The 16,249-nt window shown below is 37.5% G+C and overlaps 1 protein-coding gene across 5 annotated transcripts in view; it reads left to right on the top strand.

Annotated features, from left to right (window-relative positions):
* The window catches only part of Ankrd28 (ankyrin repeat domain 28), a 166,041-nt gene that overhangs the window by 122,448 nt on the left and 27,344 nt on the right, over positions 1-16,249 (top strand). For 4 of the 5 annotated variants that reach the window (XM_042679783.1, XM_042679786.1, XM_042679785.1 and 1 more), the window contains 7 exons: positions 191-269; positions 3,178-3,292; positions 5,204-5,286; positions 7,381-7,444; positions 10,254-10,322; positions 12,982-13,122; positions 15,791-15,902. In XM_042679783.1, coding sequence (XP_042535717.1) covers positions 191-269; positions 3,178-3,292; positions 5,204-5,286; positions 7,381-7,444; positions 10,254-10,322; positions 12,982-13,122; positions 15,791-15,902 — 663 coding nt within the window. Of the gene's footprint in view, positions 1-190; positions 270-3,177; positions 3,297-5,203; positions 5,287-7,380; positions 7,445-10,253; positions 10,323-12,981; positions 13,123-15,790; positions 15,903-16,249 lie in introns of those variants that run through there. The other variant, XM_042679787.1, reaches the window with a different exon arrangement.

The following is a 16,249-nucleotide window of genomic DNA, read 5'->3' as shown; positions in this document are numbered from 1 at the left end:
GGACTTTCTTGCTGTGACTGGCTTCAAAGTTCAGTCCTCACATCTTAGCCACTTCAGTGGCTAGAATTATAGGTATGAGTCCTCAGCATTCAGCTTCATCCAGAGCTTTTTAGTAATCTACAAGCAAGGAGTCAGTCTTGAGAATTATATTATCGATATAACAAAATAATTTTTTTTTTTATTATTTCAGAGTAAAGATGGGAAAACCCCACTGCATATGACTGCCCTCCACGGTAGATTCTCCAGATCACAAACCATTATCCAGAGTGGTAAAAAGTATTTCTGTTTGTTTTTTTTATTTCTTAAATGTAATAAAAGTCATCCACTGCCGGGCGCTGGTGGCTCACGCATGTAATCCTAGCTACTCAGGAGGCTTAGATCTGAGGATCGTGGTTCAAAGCCAGCCCGGGCAGGAGAAACCGTGAGACTCCTATCTCCAATAAACCACCAGAAAACGGAAGTGGCACTGTAGCTCAAGTGGTAGAGCGCTTGCCTTGAGCTGAAGAGCTGAGGGACAGCGCCCAGGCCCAGAGTTCAAGCCCCACGGCCGACCAAAAATAAAATAAAATAAAATAAAAAAATAAAAATCATCCACAAAATGAGTGATATTGAGAATTGCCATGGCTATCTGTATGACTTCAGAGCTCTTGAAAATCAACAATGAGAGTATAAAATGCCATGTACAATTCATCCCCTTCCCCCCCTCCCCCTATTTTTATGAATCTCATATTTTCTGGGTTATTGAGGTACTATGTAGCTTAGACTAACCATGAAGTTTTTTATTATTATTATTACTGGGTTTTGAACTCAGAGCTTAGCACTTGCTAGGCAGGTATTCTGTGATGGGGAGCTACTTCCAGCCCCCCCTTTTTTTAAAAAATGTTTTATTGTTGTTATAAAGGTGTTGTACCAGAGGGGTTATATTCACATAAGTTGGATAATTAATGAGTACATTTCTTTTTGGAAATGTTGCTTTCCCAGTTTTTCCCTCCCATCCCCACACACAAGTTGTATAGTTCATTTTCGACGTGTGTCTGATAAGGATCACTGCTGCATTTGTTCACTCTTTGTCCCTCCATTTCTGTGCCCCCCTTATTCTCCCGAAGACAGATTAAACAAGACAAAAAGAAAACAGAAAAAAATATTATTTTATATGATCAGAGGCACTTAGGCATTGTACATTTCTGTTCCTCCCCTAAGAGGAGGTCTTACTTTGGTCTCACTGTGTGTGACTGCCTAGAGTCCTAGATAATTTATCATGTCCCAGGTATTTTAGACGTAGCTTCTGCATGTAAGAGAAAACATGCACTGTTTGTCTCTCTGAGCTTGGCTTACCTCACTTAACATGGTTTATTCTAAGTCCTTCCACTTCCCTGCAAATGACAACATTATTCTTTTTCGTGGCTGTGTAATATTTCTTCAGCTTCTTTCCTTAGTGATTTTTCAGATAAGAACTCATGCTTTTGCCTGGAAATGGGATATACCTCCATACCCAGCTTATTGGTTGACATCTCACTAAATTTTTATTGGCAAGACTGGCCTCAAACTATGATCCTCCTGATCTCAAAAGTAGCTGGGGTTACAGACATATGCCACCCAGCCCTTTAAAACTCTTGTTCCTCTGCTTCTGCTTCCTATATATTAGGTTATAGACAGGTGCCACCACACAATAAGTTTTATTTATTTAATAGTAAGTTATGCCTTTTTTTCCCCCTAATATTGCTAACTAGAAATTCTTTACTGTATGTTTTATTTTATTTATTTATTTATTTTGGTCGGTCGTGGGGCTTGAACTTAGCCTAGGCACTATCCCTCAGCTCTTCAAGCTCAAGGTGAGCGCTCTCCCTCTTGAGCCACAGCACCACTTCCAGTTTTCTGGTAGTTTATTGGAGATAAGAGTCTTACGAACTTTCCTCCCCAGGCTGGCTTTGAACTGTGATCCTCAGATCTCAGCCTCCTGAATAGCTAGGATTATAGGCATGAGCCGCCACCACCTGGCTTGTTTTACATATTTATATGTACTGTTGGATTTATTTTTTCCTTTTATGAATTTCCCTTTTTGAAGTACTCTTAGTTTATTTTCTGTTTTTGTTTTTTGTGCTGGCTTGAACTCAGTGCTGTGGTGTTACCCTGAATCTTTTTTGCTCAAGGTTATTACTCTACCTCTTAAGCCACAGCTTCATTTCCTTTTTGTGTTCCTATTAGTACATATGAGGAAAGCCAAGTTTCAAAATAGAAAAAAAAAATTACACTAATCTTTAAACCTGTATTTCTCAAACCATGTCCTAGGGAACTGTTTAGTAACTTCTAAGTATAATAGTTGCTCTAGGTTTGGGTAGGGGGCAGTAGGAGGTACTATAGCAGGTAGTAAGAAAAAAAAAACATATAGGACTAAGTGACTCTTTTTTCTTGTGCTGATCCTGGGGCTTGAAGTCAGGTTCTGGGCACTGTCCCTGAAATTTTTGCATTTTGCTTTTTTTGCTTATAGCTAATGCTCTACCACTTGAGCCACAACCCTACTTTTGTATTTTTGGGTGGTTAACCAGTGATAATAGTTTCACAGCCTGTCCGGCCCAGGCTGGCTTTGAACCACCATCTCAGTTCTCAGTATCCTGAGTAGCTAGGATTACAGGCATGAGCCACAGCACTTGGCCAATGAAATGATTTTTAAAGCCAGTGTGCCCACACATTAAAGATCTGAAATATTTGCTCTAAAGAAATGTGTTTAGGGGCTGGGAAGGTGGCTCAGTGGTAGAGCGCTTGCCTTACATGCATGAGTCCCTGGGTTCTATTCCTCAGCACTACATACGCAAAGAGAAAGCCAGAAGTGGCGCTGTGGCTCAAGTGGTAGAGCGCTAGCCTTGAGCTGAAGAGCTGAGGGACAGTGCCCAGGCCCAGAGTTCAGGCCCCACGACCGGACCCAAAAAAAAAAAATGTGTTTAATGTTAACACATTGGTTACTGAACTTACTAGACCCAGAACCCCTTTGGCAATTTTATATGTTCTTAAATTTAGGCTTACTTCACAAAACTGTTAAGCATAAAATCTGACCCCAAGAACCTGGCCCAAGCAATACAATATGTGCATATTTTATTCTTGAACAGCATTTTTTCATTGCATTTAAAAATTTGACTTGTTCTTTCTTCATCTAGTCTAACACTGTGTTGTTAACTGCAGGAGCTATAATAGACTGTGAGGACAAGAATGGAAACACCCCTTTGCACATAGCAGCAAGGTATGGCCATGAGCTGCTAATCAACACTCTCATTACGAGTGGTGCTGACACTGCAAAGTAAGTACTTCATAAGTGTTAATAGCTATCACAGAAAGCTCAGGACACTGAGCAACAGGATCTAGATAGATCAGATGGAAATGGAAGTTTTATTTTCAACATTTTAGCATTTAAGCTTTTTTCTTTTTGTATTCAGAATTTGGTTGATTAAAAATGTTTTAAGTAATAATTTTGATTAACCAATTTGTTCAGTTTTTTCATCTCACAACAGTTTTTTCTTTAGCATGAGTAATGCAGTTTTGATCAGAAATTTGGGTTTCTTTTCATCCCTCTGTTTTGATTTAGGTTTTTGGTGATAAAGTATTGAGGTTCAAACTCGGGACTCTAACTTAAGCTACACTTATAGTCCAGTAATGCCTTTATTTTTAATCTAGAAGTACTTCTTGGGCCGGGGGGGGGGGGGGGGGTGCTCCGGTCATGGGGCCTGAACTCTGGGTCTGGGTGCTGTCCCTCAGCCCTTCAGCTCAAGGCTAGCACTCTACCACTTGAGCTACAGTGCCACTTCTGGCTTTTTTCTCTTTGCTTATATGGTACTGAGGAATTGAACCCAGGGCCTCATGTATGCAAGGCAAGCACTCTACCACTGAGCCACCTTCCCAGCCCCTAGACGTACTTTAAAGTCACAAAGTTCTCCACTCCAGATGCTTTTCCTTTACTTTATGTAAAGAATGACTTAAAAATTTCTCTGTAAAATTTTGTTTAGAAAATGAATTCTGCTGCCTATGTTGGACAGAAGAAAGACTGTATTTAAATTGCTGTTTATTACTTCTGTGTACTAAATTTGTACATGTCCATTAACAAATTTTAAGCTCTTTAGACATTCATAAATAGTATGTTAATGTACATACTGTTTTGCAACTTAAAAAATTACATTAACTTAGGGGTTGGGAAGGTAGTTCAGTGGTAGAATACTTGCCTTGCATGCATGAGTCCCTGGGTTCGATTCCTCAGCACCATATAAACAGAAAAAGCCGGAAGTGGACCTGTGGTAGAAAGCTAGCCTTGAGCTGAAGAGCTGAAGGACAGCACCCAGGCCCCATGACCAGAAAAAAAAAAATTACTTTAACCATATAGAAAATGTATTTGGGGCTTTTCAAATCTCTACAAGTAAATATAGTTTGTTTTTCTTATAGAATTTAATTATTTATTTGCACAGTTCATTTATAGGCATAAGTTGCTCCCTCGTTTTTCACCTTTACAGAACTACTATTGTGAACATTCTTGAACATGTTGCCTTATGGGAATGGCTTAAAATAGTGGGCAATATGAAGGTGAAATTAGCTCCCTTAATCAACAGTGCTCCTGAAATAAACAGTGCTCTCTAAATAAACAGATACTCGTTGGGTTGGGGAGGAAGGTGTTGATGATGTATCTAGTAAGTATAACCCAGAGATGCTGCTTAACATCTTACATAGACAATATAGACTTCCCACATGCACATAAAGTCCATAATGACATGGTTGTGATGGGGGGAAAAACCTAAACTTAAAAAATAGCTCAGTAAGCCAGGCACCAGTGGCTCACGCCTGTAATTCTAGCTACTCAGAAGGCTGAGATTTGAGGATCACGGTTCAAAGCCAGTCCAGGCAGGAACAGCCATGAGACTGTTATCTCCAGTTAACCACCAGAAAACCAGAAATGGCACTATGGCTCAAGTGGTAGAGGACTAGCCTTGAACTGAAGAGCTGAGGGACCGCACTCAGGCCCAGAATTCAAGCACTATGATAGACCAAAACAAAAAAAAAAAAAGCTGAGTAAATAAGTCATGCCTACCCACCCTCCAAACTACTCCAGAGCACTACAAAGTTACCTCCTTTAGTAATTTCTCACTTAAGAATTCTCCTTGTAATGAGTTGAAAGGACTGTATTTTTTTGGGTGTTATAATGAAGGTTCTATACTGTCATCTTTAGGCGTGGCATCCATGGAATGTTCCCCCTTCATTTGGCAGCCTTAAGTGGTTTTTCGGATTGCTGCAGGAAACTTCTTTCTTTAGGTAAGTAGAACCTTCACAGACCAGTGTTAGTCAGTCTTTACTCTCTTTGCCAACTACCTTGTTTCTCCCTTTTGCTTTCTTTTCTCCCTTTTCCTTCAGTTATATGAGAATCTGTGTTTTTCAAAATTTTGCAATCTTAAGTATACGTCATATATTTACTCTTCTTAGAAGATAATGAGATCTCTTTGAGTTTTAAGACTTTAATTTTTCATTAGCTCATTTTTCTAATGTCTTTCTCTCCTTTATTGTTTGAGACGTAAAATATGGAATATTTCTAGATCATCATGTATTATTGCATGGTAATTTTGGACTTTGAAACAGAGTATTTTTGTTTATATGTCTTACTGGTCTTGGCCTTCATGTAAGAGTTGAGACCCATTCTGTGGTATTTTCTAAATCTGTAAAACTAAGTATGCAATATCTAATAAGTAGTTTATTTTTATTCTCTTCCCCTTCCCTTTCTAATAAGTAGTTTAAAATGTTGTAATTCCTTTGGTTTGAAATGGAGTTCTATAAATACTACTATGTGATTAGTTACCAAATAAGATTAAATTGATTTTAAATTATATGTATTTCTTCTATATATTCTCAGTTTAAAATGGTTGAATAAATGTTGTGCATTACTGAAAGATCCGTGTGTTTACCCAAGGATTATGAGGAAGTGTCAGTGAAGATTATAAACCCAGGCATGTTTGTATATGCCTAGAATCCCCAGCACTTGAAGGCTAAAGCAAGAGGATCTCGAGTTCAAGATCATCAAGGTTCCAAAGCAGCCTAAGCTACACAGTTGAGACCTTGTCTTGAGGGAAAACAAAAGAATTTTTTAACATTATCAAACAAAAACTTGGGTTTTTCTTAATATTTAAATTACATTTCTTCTTTTTTTTTTTTTTTTTCAGTGCTGGGATTTGAACTCATGGTCTCCTGCTTGCTAGGCAAGTGCTCTACCCCTTGAGCCACAGCCTAAGCCTAGCTCTAATTCTCTTTTTTTTTTAAAGTACATATGTCTTTCTATAAGTATTTACATACTCATTTTCCATGAATAGGAGTACTAAACAGAATGCCTATATTTGTTTTATTTTAAATAAATTATACTATGTAGTATGGGCAAAGTCCTTCTGCCTCTACCTCCTAATTGCTGGAATTACATGCATGTGTCACCAGATTTGGCAGATCAGCTTTATTCATATATAATTCACATTCTGTACAATTCATAGTTAAAATGCATAATTCAGTAGTTTTAATATGTTTGTAAGGGTGCTGTAACCATCATTACAGTCCATTTTAAGTCTTTGTTTCCTGTCAAAGAAATGTGATTCGCAATTAATGAACACTGTCTGTCTCCCCCATCCCTAAGCATCTACTCATCTACTTTCTGTCTATAAACTTGCCTATTCTGAATAGTTCATAGTAATGGAATCATCTAGCATGTAATCTTTTTTTTTTAACTGGCTTTTTTCACTTAGAGTAATGTTTTTGATTCATCTTCATATTAATATTAATATTTCTTTTTGTTGTTGAATAATGATCCATAGTATTGTATAGTCTTTTAGAAGGTGGAAGAGTTTGTTATGAATTTTGCTGTGTTGCCTATGAGCAATCCTTTTGCCATAACCTCCCCAGTAGCTGGGACTATGAGACTAAAGATGTCACCAACCATGTCTATTGTATATAACCTTTTTTTGCGGGGGGCCTTGAACTCTGGATGCTTTCCTTCAGCTCTTCAGCTCAAGGTTGGTGCAATACCACTTGAGCCATAGCACCACTTCTGGTTTTCTAGTGGTTTATTGGTGATAAATAGTCTCATGGACTTTCCTGCCCCTCCTGGCTTTGAATAGGGTTCTCAGATTTCAGCCTCCTGAGTAGGTAGGGTCATAGGCATAAGCCACCAGTGCCTGGCTATATATAACCTTTTAAACAAGCACTGTAGCACTGTTTTAAAGCCACCAATTCATTAGTGGTCTTTTTTTTGTAATATTTTACATTAATATTTTCCTCAGTTTTTTTCAGGCTTAAAAGAATATGATACTTGAAATTTCTTAACCAATGGCAACCAATACATTTATATGATAGATAAGATATTCATTCCCACAGGATTTGATATAGATACCCCAGATGATTTTGGCAGGACCTGTCTACATGCAGCTGCAGCTGGAGGGTATGTTAATAGTATTTTTATTTATTTTAAATGGGGAAGGGACAGAGAACAGCTACAACGCAGCTTGGTTATAGAACATGTGCATATGAGCATCTCTTAAATCCTGAGCTCTATCCCTAACTCCAAAAGATGGATGGCCAGGTTCCAGTGGCTCAGGCCTAGAATCCTAGCTGTCAGGAAGATGAGATCTATGGATCACAGATCGAAGCAAGTTGGGGCAGGAAAGTCCATGAGACTCTTAACTCCGTTTAACCACCAGAAAGTCAGAAGTGGATCTTTGGCCTCAAATGGTAAAGTGCTACCTTTGAGCAGTAAAGCTCAGTGACAGCATTTAGCCCCTGAGTTCAAGCCCCAGGACATCACAAAAAAAAAAAAAAAAAAAAAGGATGGATAGGAACAGAAAGTTAATATAAAAGTTTTATCTCGGGCTGGGAAGGTGGCTCAGTAGTAGAGCGCTTGCCTTGCATGCCTGAGGCCCTGGGTTCAATTCCTTAGCACCACATAAGCAAAAAGAAAAAAAGCCAGAAGTGGCGCTGTGGCTCAAGTGGTAGAGCACTAGCCTTGAGCTGAAGAGCTGAGTGACAGTGCCCAGCCCAGAGTTCAGGCCCCACAACTGGACCCCCCCAAAAAAAAAAGTTTTATCTCTGTTGCTCTTTTTTTAGTCTGGGCCATTATAAAATAGAAAACCAAATATAGTAAGTAATAGCAAAAATGGCTCTGTTTTCATGTTTCATCACGTAAGTTATAGATTATAACTTAGAGAAAAAAGAATGGCCTACAAAAAGAATACTACATTTTGTAAAAAATAATTTCTGGACAAATAAAAAAACTAATAAGGTCAATTTCTAAAGTAAAAAATACATATCCTCAAATAAGAACATTAAAATACTGAAAATGTTCTAAATAGTACTGGTAATAACCTTTTAAAAGTTATTTTAGAATATGTATCTTCTGGGGAAAAGATTGCCTCTACTATTAAGAGGAAATGTTGAAAGGGATTGTTAGACAATCACATGCAGCAGTGCACTGCTGCCATTCCTGGCGAGGGCAAAGTTACTCAGAGAAGAGCCATTTTGAGTGTAATTACCAAGACAGAAGTAAGGATGGTATAGTTTTAGACGGGGCACTAAAAGTTAAAAAAAAGAGATTGTTAGAATGTTAGAAGGTACTTAAGTTTTTTGTATGTTGTTTATGCTTTTTTGACACAAGTTCTTACTATATAGTCAAGGCTAGCCTCAACCTTGAAATTTTCCTGCCTCATCCTCCTGAGTTCTGGGATTACAAGCATACACCACCAGCTGATATTAAGTTTTAAATAGCCCTAAGGAGGGAAACTTAAGCAGTTGGTCTTCCTGAATGATAATAATCCTTGTTGTCTGTGAAAGCATAATACCAATTTAATACTTCTGGTAATTTAATCTGTGACAAACCATTTAATTCATGGTTATCAAAATGACATTTTATGAAAGCTATTACCAATAATTCCTTAAAATTTACCTAACATGAATTATGCAACTTGTGGATAAGGATGGGAGGGAAAAATGGAGTGAGATAGGGTGACATTGTCCAAAAAGAAATGTACTCATGGGGCTGGGAAGGTGGCTCAGTGGTAGAGTGCTTGCCTTGCATGCATGAGGCCCTGGGTTCGATTCTTCAGCACCACATAAGCAAAAAGAAAAAAGCTGGAAGTGGCGCTGTGGCTCAAGTAGTAGAGTGCTAGCCTTGAGCTAAAGAGCTGAGTGACAGCGCCCAGGCCTAGTGTTCAGGCCCCAGGACCGGACCCCCCCCCAAAAAAATAAAAAAATAAATGTACTCATTACCTGACTTATAAAAGTGTAGCCCATCTCTATATCACCTTTATAATAATTTTTAAAATGTATTTAAAAATTCATGATTTCAGAGGATAGGGGTGCCTATGAATAATATCCTGCCAAATTACAGAAGTTGATTGTGAGCATGTGACATTCCCTAATTCCAAGATCACCAAAGAATGTTACATTTCAAACTTAATTTTCCTGAAACTTGCCTACAGAGAGAAATACACAGACTTTGAGTATTTGGCCATTTGGCAGTGATAGTTCAAGCTTATAAAAATTAAATTACAAGAACAGTTGTTTTGTAATGTGGGCTCCTAATCTATCTATATTTATTTGGCACTGGAGTTTTGAGTTCAGGACCTTGAACTTGCTAGGCAGGCATTCTTTCTCTTGAACAATGCCCCTAGCTCTTTTTACTTTTTCAAATGGAGTCTCAAGTTTATGCCCAGGTAGGCCTGGACCATAATTCTCCTATTTACAATTTCCAACTAACTGGAATAACCTGGGCCCACCATCATCATCCCACTTACTGGCTGAAACGTTTTGTCTGGGCTGATCTTGAACCATGATTCTCTCAATCATTGCCTCCCAAGTAACAGATTATAAGTATGATCCACCATTGCCCAGCTTTCCAGCAAGTTTCCAGTAATCATAGTAATCAGAGCAGATAAGGGAAAGCTGTGCTTTCAAGGAGCTTTTGGGTCTTTTATACCCATAGATTTGATACTAAAAAACATGTACTTATAGTCATAATTGTTTCCTACAAATTACTCATAATCTCTTATAAATGTCTTTCTTTAATAGAGGCAGGATTTATTCATTTACAATCATTGTAGTATTATGATCATAACTTTAAGTACTAGATGAGTTTTGATATTTTTTTCTTCATGGAAATAAATACCATTTTATTTACATTTACTCTCATTAACATTTTTTATGTTTATTTAAACCTACCAGTTTTATTATGTTTTCTAACTCTCTTCTTTGCCTAGGAATTTGGAGTGCCTAAACCTCCTGCTCAATACTGGTGCAGACTTCAACAGAAAAGACAAATTTGGGAGGTAGGTTATGATACAGTTCCTCTATTGAGTCTAACTGTTTTTACTTAATGATTTGATTGACCTTCCAATTGACATCTGAAAATTAACTGAACAATTTAGCATCTTTTAAAATGTGGTCATGATTCACTAAAAGTCCCATGCCAAATGCGTGGCTCAACTGGCAGAGGGCCTGTCATGAGCAAGTAAGCTGAGCAAAAGTGCCAGGCCCCTGAAGTCAGTCCTTGGTATTGGGACAGAGAGGAAAAGAAGCACAAATCATTGAGAGTCCCAGGTAAGACTGGAGATGTTGCTCAGTAGTAGAGTATTTGCTTCACACAAAGCTCTGGCATCAGTCTCCCAGCTTTATTATAAGTATCTCTATGCTTCATATTTTTCTCCTCACATCATCATGGCCTCGATACCTGTGTGCTTTTCAGATTGGTATAGTAAGCTGGCTACTCAGGAGGTTGAGATCTGAGGATTGAGGTTCAAAAGCCAGCCCAGGCAGAAAAGTCTGAGACAGTCTTATCTCCACTTAACCAGCAAAAAACTTCAGTGGTAGACCACCAGTTGTGAGTAAAAGCTGAATGAGAGCATGAGGCCCTAGTTCAAGGCCTTGTACCAGCACACTCGCACACATATGTACAGAAAGCGGGTAGGAAGAAACAAACATCCACAGAAACATGGTTTCACTCAAGTCATTCTTTGGGTGAAAATTCTCACAATTTGGTTTTACTTAGATATATACACTATTCATTTTATGTCCCAATGTTAAAGAGGGAGGATATAGATTATAACAATATCTTCGGTTTTTACTTTTTTTCCTCTATATATCTGACATATATACCATTGAGTATAGTATATAAGAAAACAGCTATGAAATGACAGGATCTCTATAATTAGTATTATCTTTAACTGTTCAGCACCAGTTGTCTCGTGGCAGCATTTGAAACTACTTATTATCTATTCCCTGCTTATACAGATTACATTAGAACCATTCAGGAAAGAATTAAAAGCAGTTTGAATGTTTTTGAAAGAGGGAGATGAGGAGATAAGTAAAATTGTCATTAATGAAAATTACATGTATCAAAATGTGTGACAGGAATGGTATATAACAGAAGGAAATACGTAAATGTATATTAGTACATTTGGGCCAGTGTAGGAGAGAGGTGAAAAATGGTAGGAAATTAGAAATGAGTTGAACAACTATTTGATCCTATATACTTTGAAGAATAGAGTCAGCTCATAAGTTACTAGTGAAAGTAACCAATAAGTCACAAAATAAAAAATCACTGATTGGCTTTTACAGTTTCTTCCAGAAATTTAATGGGATTTTATTATTTGTTCTTAATCTTTATATAAAAATGTTGAAATTTAACATGTCTGTTTGTGGGTAGATGCATCTTGATCAGTCTTACCATCTAGCATGGCCCAAGTTAAGGATAAATTAGTTGCTTTGTTTATACTTACTGGAACTTGAACTCAGGGCTTTGTGTTCTTGGCTTTTGTTCAAGGCTTGTGGTATGCCACTTGAACCAGTCCTTCCCTTCTAGCTTTTTGCTAGAAGGCTAATTAGAGATAGAAGTCTCACAGACTTTTTTGCCTGGACTGGCTTTGAACCTCAATTTTAAGATCTCAGCCTCTGCGTAGCGAGGACTACAGACGTGAGCCACCAATGCCCTACTTAGTTTTTATAATTATATCGGGTTTAATTTGTATCAAAGCATTCTATACCTTCTGTAGCATATTCTAAGTTTAGTAGCTTTAAAGGGATGCAAAGTTAACTGAACTTTTGGGAAAAAATTCTATATTATCCAATAATGCAAAAATGTTCCATCATTTTATTAGGCTTAAATGTCTTAGAAAAGTTACACTGTGAAGCACTCTAGACTGAATTTATCATCATTTTTTGTTTGTTTTTACATTGAAGTAATAGAATCATCATGGATACATAATCCCAAAGTAGTTACTCCTAAATTTAATAACATCCTGTTATTAAATAACATTCTGTTATTTCACTAACCTGGAGGAAACGACAAATGCCTAGTTTTTAGAAATTAAAACAGTACTCTAGCTTTTCAGAATACTGAATAGTCTTTTTAATACTATGCCTTTATTGGTTGCAAATTTTTATATGATTATTCACATCTATTGTGCGGCCAATATAACTGAACATTCTTTTTATTCTGGAGTGGAGGGTAGAGACAGTGTCTTCCAAATACTAGGGTTACAGGCATGTATCACCACACCCAGCTCCCATTCTTTTAAAATTCTTTTTTAACTTCCTCTTACACTTTATTTTTCTATTAAGATAGGAACAAGAAGTTGCTCTGTTCTGTGGGAAGCTTTGTCAAAATGAAAGTTTTCATCTTTCTGAGCAGAATGTAACATGGTTTATAATTCTCTCAAGGGACTAGATTGCAACTGTTTGGGGACTAGTAAATAATTTAAAACTGTTTCTCCTTTATTTCTTAAACTTAAATGCTCCAAAAGGTTCTTTAAACAGCTGTTATTCTCCCAGCTTTGTGTCCAGCCTTCCAAAAGACTTTGGTAGATGATAAAAGTAAATGTAAGGCTTATTGTAAATAGTGTTTGAAAATTGATAGAATATGAGTCAGCTGTACTCTTGTTTATTAGTGTATGAATTGGCTTCTTTCTTCTATTAACTTTGGTACAAAAGATCACCACTGCACTATGCTGCTGCCAACTGCAATTACCAGTGCCTGTTTGCTCTTGTGGGATCAGGAGCAAGTGTAAATGACCTTGATGAAAGAGGCTGCACACCCCTGCACTATGCAGCTACATCAGACACAGATGGCAAGTAAGTACCACATAGGTGAGAACAAATAATTACTTCTATAAACTGGCATTTTCCATGTCAATGACTGCTTTTATTGCACATCTATGTTTTCTTTTACATGTTTATCACTATGTTTCCCTGTGTCTTTAGTAGATTGCCATGTGTAGCAAATGACTTCGAACCATTTATTACTATAAACCTGACAGTAGTCGCTGTAGATCATACTTTCCTGCTTTAGAAAGCCAACATGAACTTATTTTGCTTTCCTTAAATAAATCTTTTCTTCCATACTCATGTATCAGGGAGTCATCTTAAAATAGTTTGTTCCTCTGGGAGAATTTGCTTTACTCAGGTATCAGTAAGGGAGAACCATTTCTGCTGTATAAAAGATTTTTTTAACTGCCTATGAGTGAAATGTTTGTGCCTGTAAAGCTCCTGCTCTAAAGACTTGTTTTTTCTACATTTCAATGAGTACTAACCTGAACTGGGCACCTGTGAAGTCTTAAGAACAAACAGCTTACATGTTGTCTGAAACATTACTCTTGAGAAAATACTAGCCTTTGTGTTTGAGCCATATAAGGTTTGGGGGTTTTAAATATTATAATGATACCCACTTTTAATTATGATACCCTATTAACATGCTTGACTTGAACATTTTATTTAGCTCTGCCTAAGTAGCAAAATCCATCAAAGGTATGAATAATTGCTACCTTTGGGGGGGACTATAATAAAAAGTACTTCATTAAGTGATTTTTAAAGGGTTTTATCCCTTAGGGTAATAAAGGTTAGCATTGGGTACAATGGCATGTGTCTACCAACATATTATAGAGCTACCATATATGATAGAGCTTTTGCAATATGCATTGCTTTAGACTTCTTTTTAATTTATTTTTATATAATGACAGTGTAATTTTGGAAATTTAGATTTTTTTTTTTGTAATTAATAAAATTTGTCGGTGGCTCTTGCCTATACTAGCTACCAGGAAGCTGAGATCTGAGGATCAGGTTTGAAGCCAGCCCCAACAAGAAAGTCCTTGAAACTTTTCTTCAGTTAACCAACAAAAAGCCAGAAGTAGAGTTGTGGCCCAAATGGCACAGCACTAGCCTTAGCAAAAAAAAGCTAAGGGATAGTACTCAAGACCTAAGTTTAAGCCCCAGTACTGGTATACACACTAACTTTGGATTCTTTTTTTTTTTTTGTCGATTTGGGGCTTGAACTCTGGGCCTGAGCACTGTCCCTCAGCTCTTCAGCTCAAGGCAAGTACTGCAAGCACTCTACCGCTTGAGCTACAGTGCCACTTCCAGTTTTCTAGTTGTTTGTTGGAGATAACAGTCTCATGGATGTTCCTGCCTGGGCTGGCTTTGAACGGTGATCCTCAAATCTCAGCCTCCTGAGTAGCTAGGATTACAGGTGTGAGTCACTGGCAACTGGCTTAACTTTGGATTCTTAAAGAGGAATATTTTATATAATCATTTTTGCCCTTGGCATAATTAACATTGGTGATTGGTAGTGGTGGTAATGGGAGGGGTATATTGGCATACTAGACAAATTATCACTGAATAATTACAGACTTGTAATTTAAACATGACTGGACTTCAGATTATTGAGATGGCTTCTCTATCCCTTGAATAGAGAGATTATTTCACTGTAAAAGTGAAATTATTTGTCCAAAATCACTGATGCCAAATTGGCTTTAGAGGCAGATATTTGCATTTCAAATTCACTGCCTTTGTCTTTGCTATAGTAACAGTATTTATATAATAGATTAAAAATTATTTTTCACATATTTTAATAGTGTGGAAATTAAATGAAGTATCTCCTATGTGAAAGGATTTCTTTTGACTTCCATATGCTTTTACTGTCTGTCCACCTCTGTCTCCCAATTTAATACCATTGAATTCTGACCTTGGTTTCTTGGAGCAGGCATGACAGCCTTTCTTGAGCTTTCACATGAGAAATTGTACCCTATGTTCTACTAGATAATCAGTAATATCTCCAACATTGTATGTTTACCATCACTAAGGTTTATCCTATCACATATTGCTTTGTAGATTGACTGGTACCAGGACAGTGTCTATTTGAAAAAAAAGAACCTTTAGGTATATTAAACCTAGTATCAAACTTTGGAGTTACCTAGTTTCAATAAAGAAGATTTCTCTTAACATTTCATTATTTTCTGGTATTCAGTTTCAATTGATTTTTATTTTGTTTTGTTTTTCACTTGTGGGGTGTGAACTCAGGACTTGGGAACTGTCCTTGAGCTTTTTTTTGCTCAAGGCTAATACTCTACCATTTTAAGCCCAAGACCTACTTCTGGTTTTCTGGTGGTTAATTGGAGATAAGAGTCTCATGGACTTTCCTGCTTTGGCTAGCTTTGAACCTTGATTCTCAGATCTCAGCCTTTTGAGTAGGATTACCAGCATGAGCCCTCAATGCCCCAGTTTGTTTTGTTTCTTTGGTACTGGTCCTAAGTCTTGAACTCAGGACCTGGGTGCTGTCCTTGAGCTTTTGTGCTCAAGGCTAGTGCTCTTGATCCACAGCTCTACTTCCAGTATTTTTCGTAGTTAATTTGAGATGAGAGTCTCAGACTTTTTCCCCAGGCTGGCTTTTCATAGTTTGTCTCTGTTTTTATCAATGGTAAAAAAAATGTAGGATTCTGAATTCTCAGTATATTATTACTGTATATAGGTGCCTGGAATACTTACTAAGAAATGATGCAAATCCAGGGATCCGGGACAAGCAAGGATACAATGCAGTTCATTACTCAGCTGCTTATGGTCACCGTCTATGTCTTCAGCTGGTAAGATTTCTAAATTCTTAGGAAAGAACTAATGTAAGGGCTGGGAAGATGGCTCAGTGGTAGAGAGCTTGCCTTGCGTGCCTGAGGCCCTGGGTTCAATTCCTCAGCACCACATAAGCAAAAAGAAAAAAGCCGGAAGTGGCTCTGTGGCTCAAGTGGTAGAGCACTAGCCTTGAGCTGAAGAGCTGAGGGACAGCGCCCAGGCCCAGAGTTCAGGCCCACGACCGGACCCAAAAAAAAAAAAAAAAAGAACTAATGTGAGTTTATAGTTTAGTAATATGATAAAGGCACTTAGAGTTCAAACCCCACTACATAAAAAAGAAAAAGAAAAAAACAAATTCTGTTTT

Source organism: Dipodomys spectabilis, unplaced genomic scaffold, assembly GCF_019054845.1.
Source record: "Dipodomys spectabilis isolate Male_0828 unplaced genomic scaffold, ASM1905484v1 ptg000054l, whole genome shotgun sequence".
Taxonomy (NCBI): Eukaryota; Metazoa; Chordata; class Mammalia; order Rodentia; family Heteromyidae; genus Dipodomys; species Dipodomys spectabilis.
Note: the sequence above shows the minus strand (reverse complement) of the source record. Positions and strands in the feature narration are given on the sequence as shown.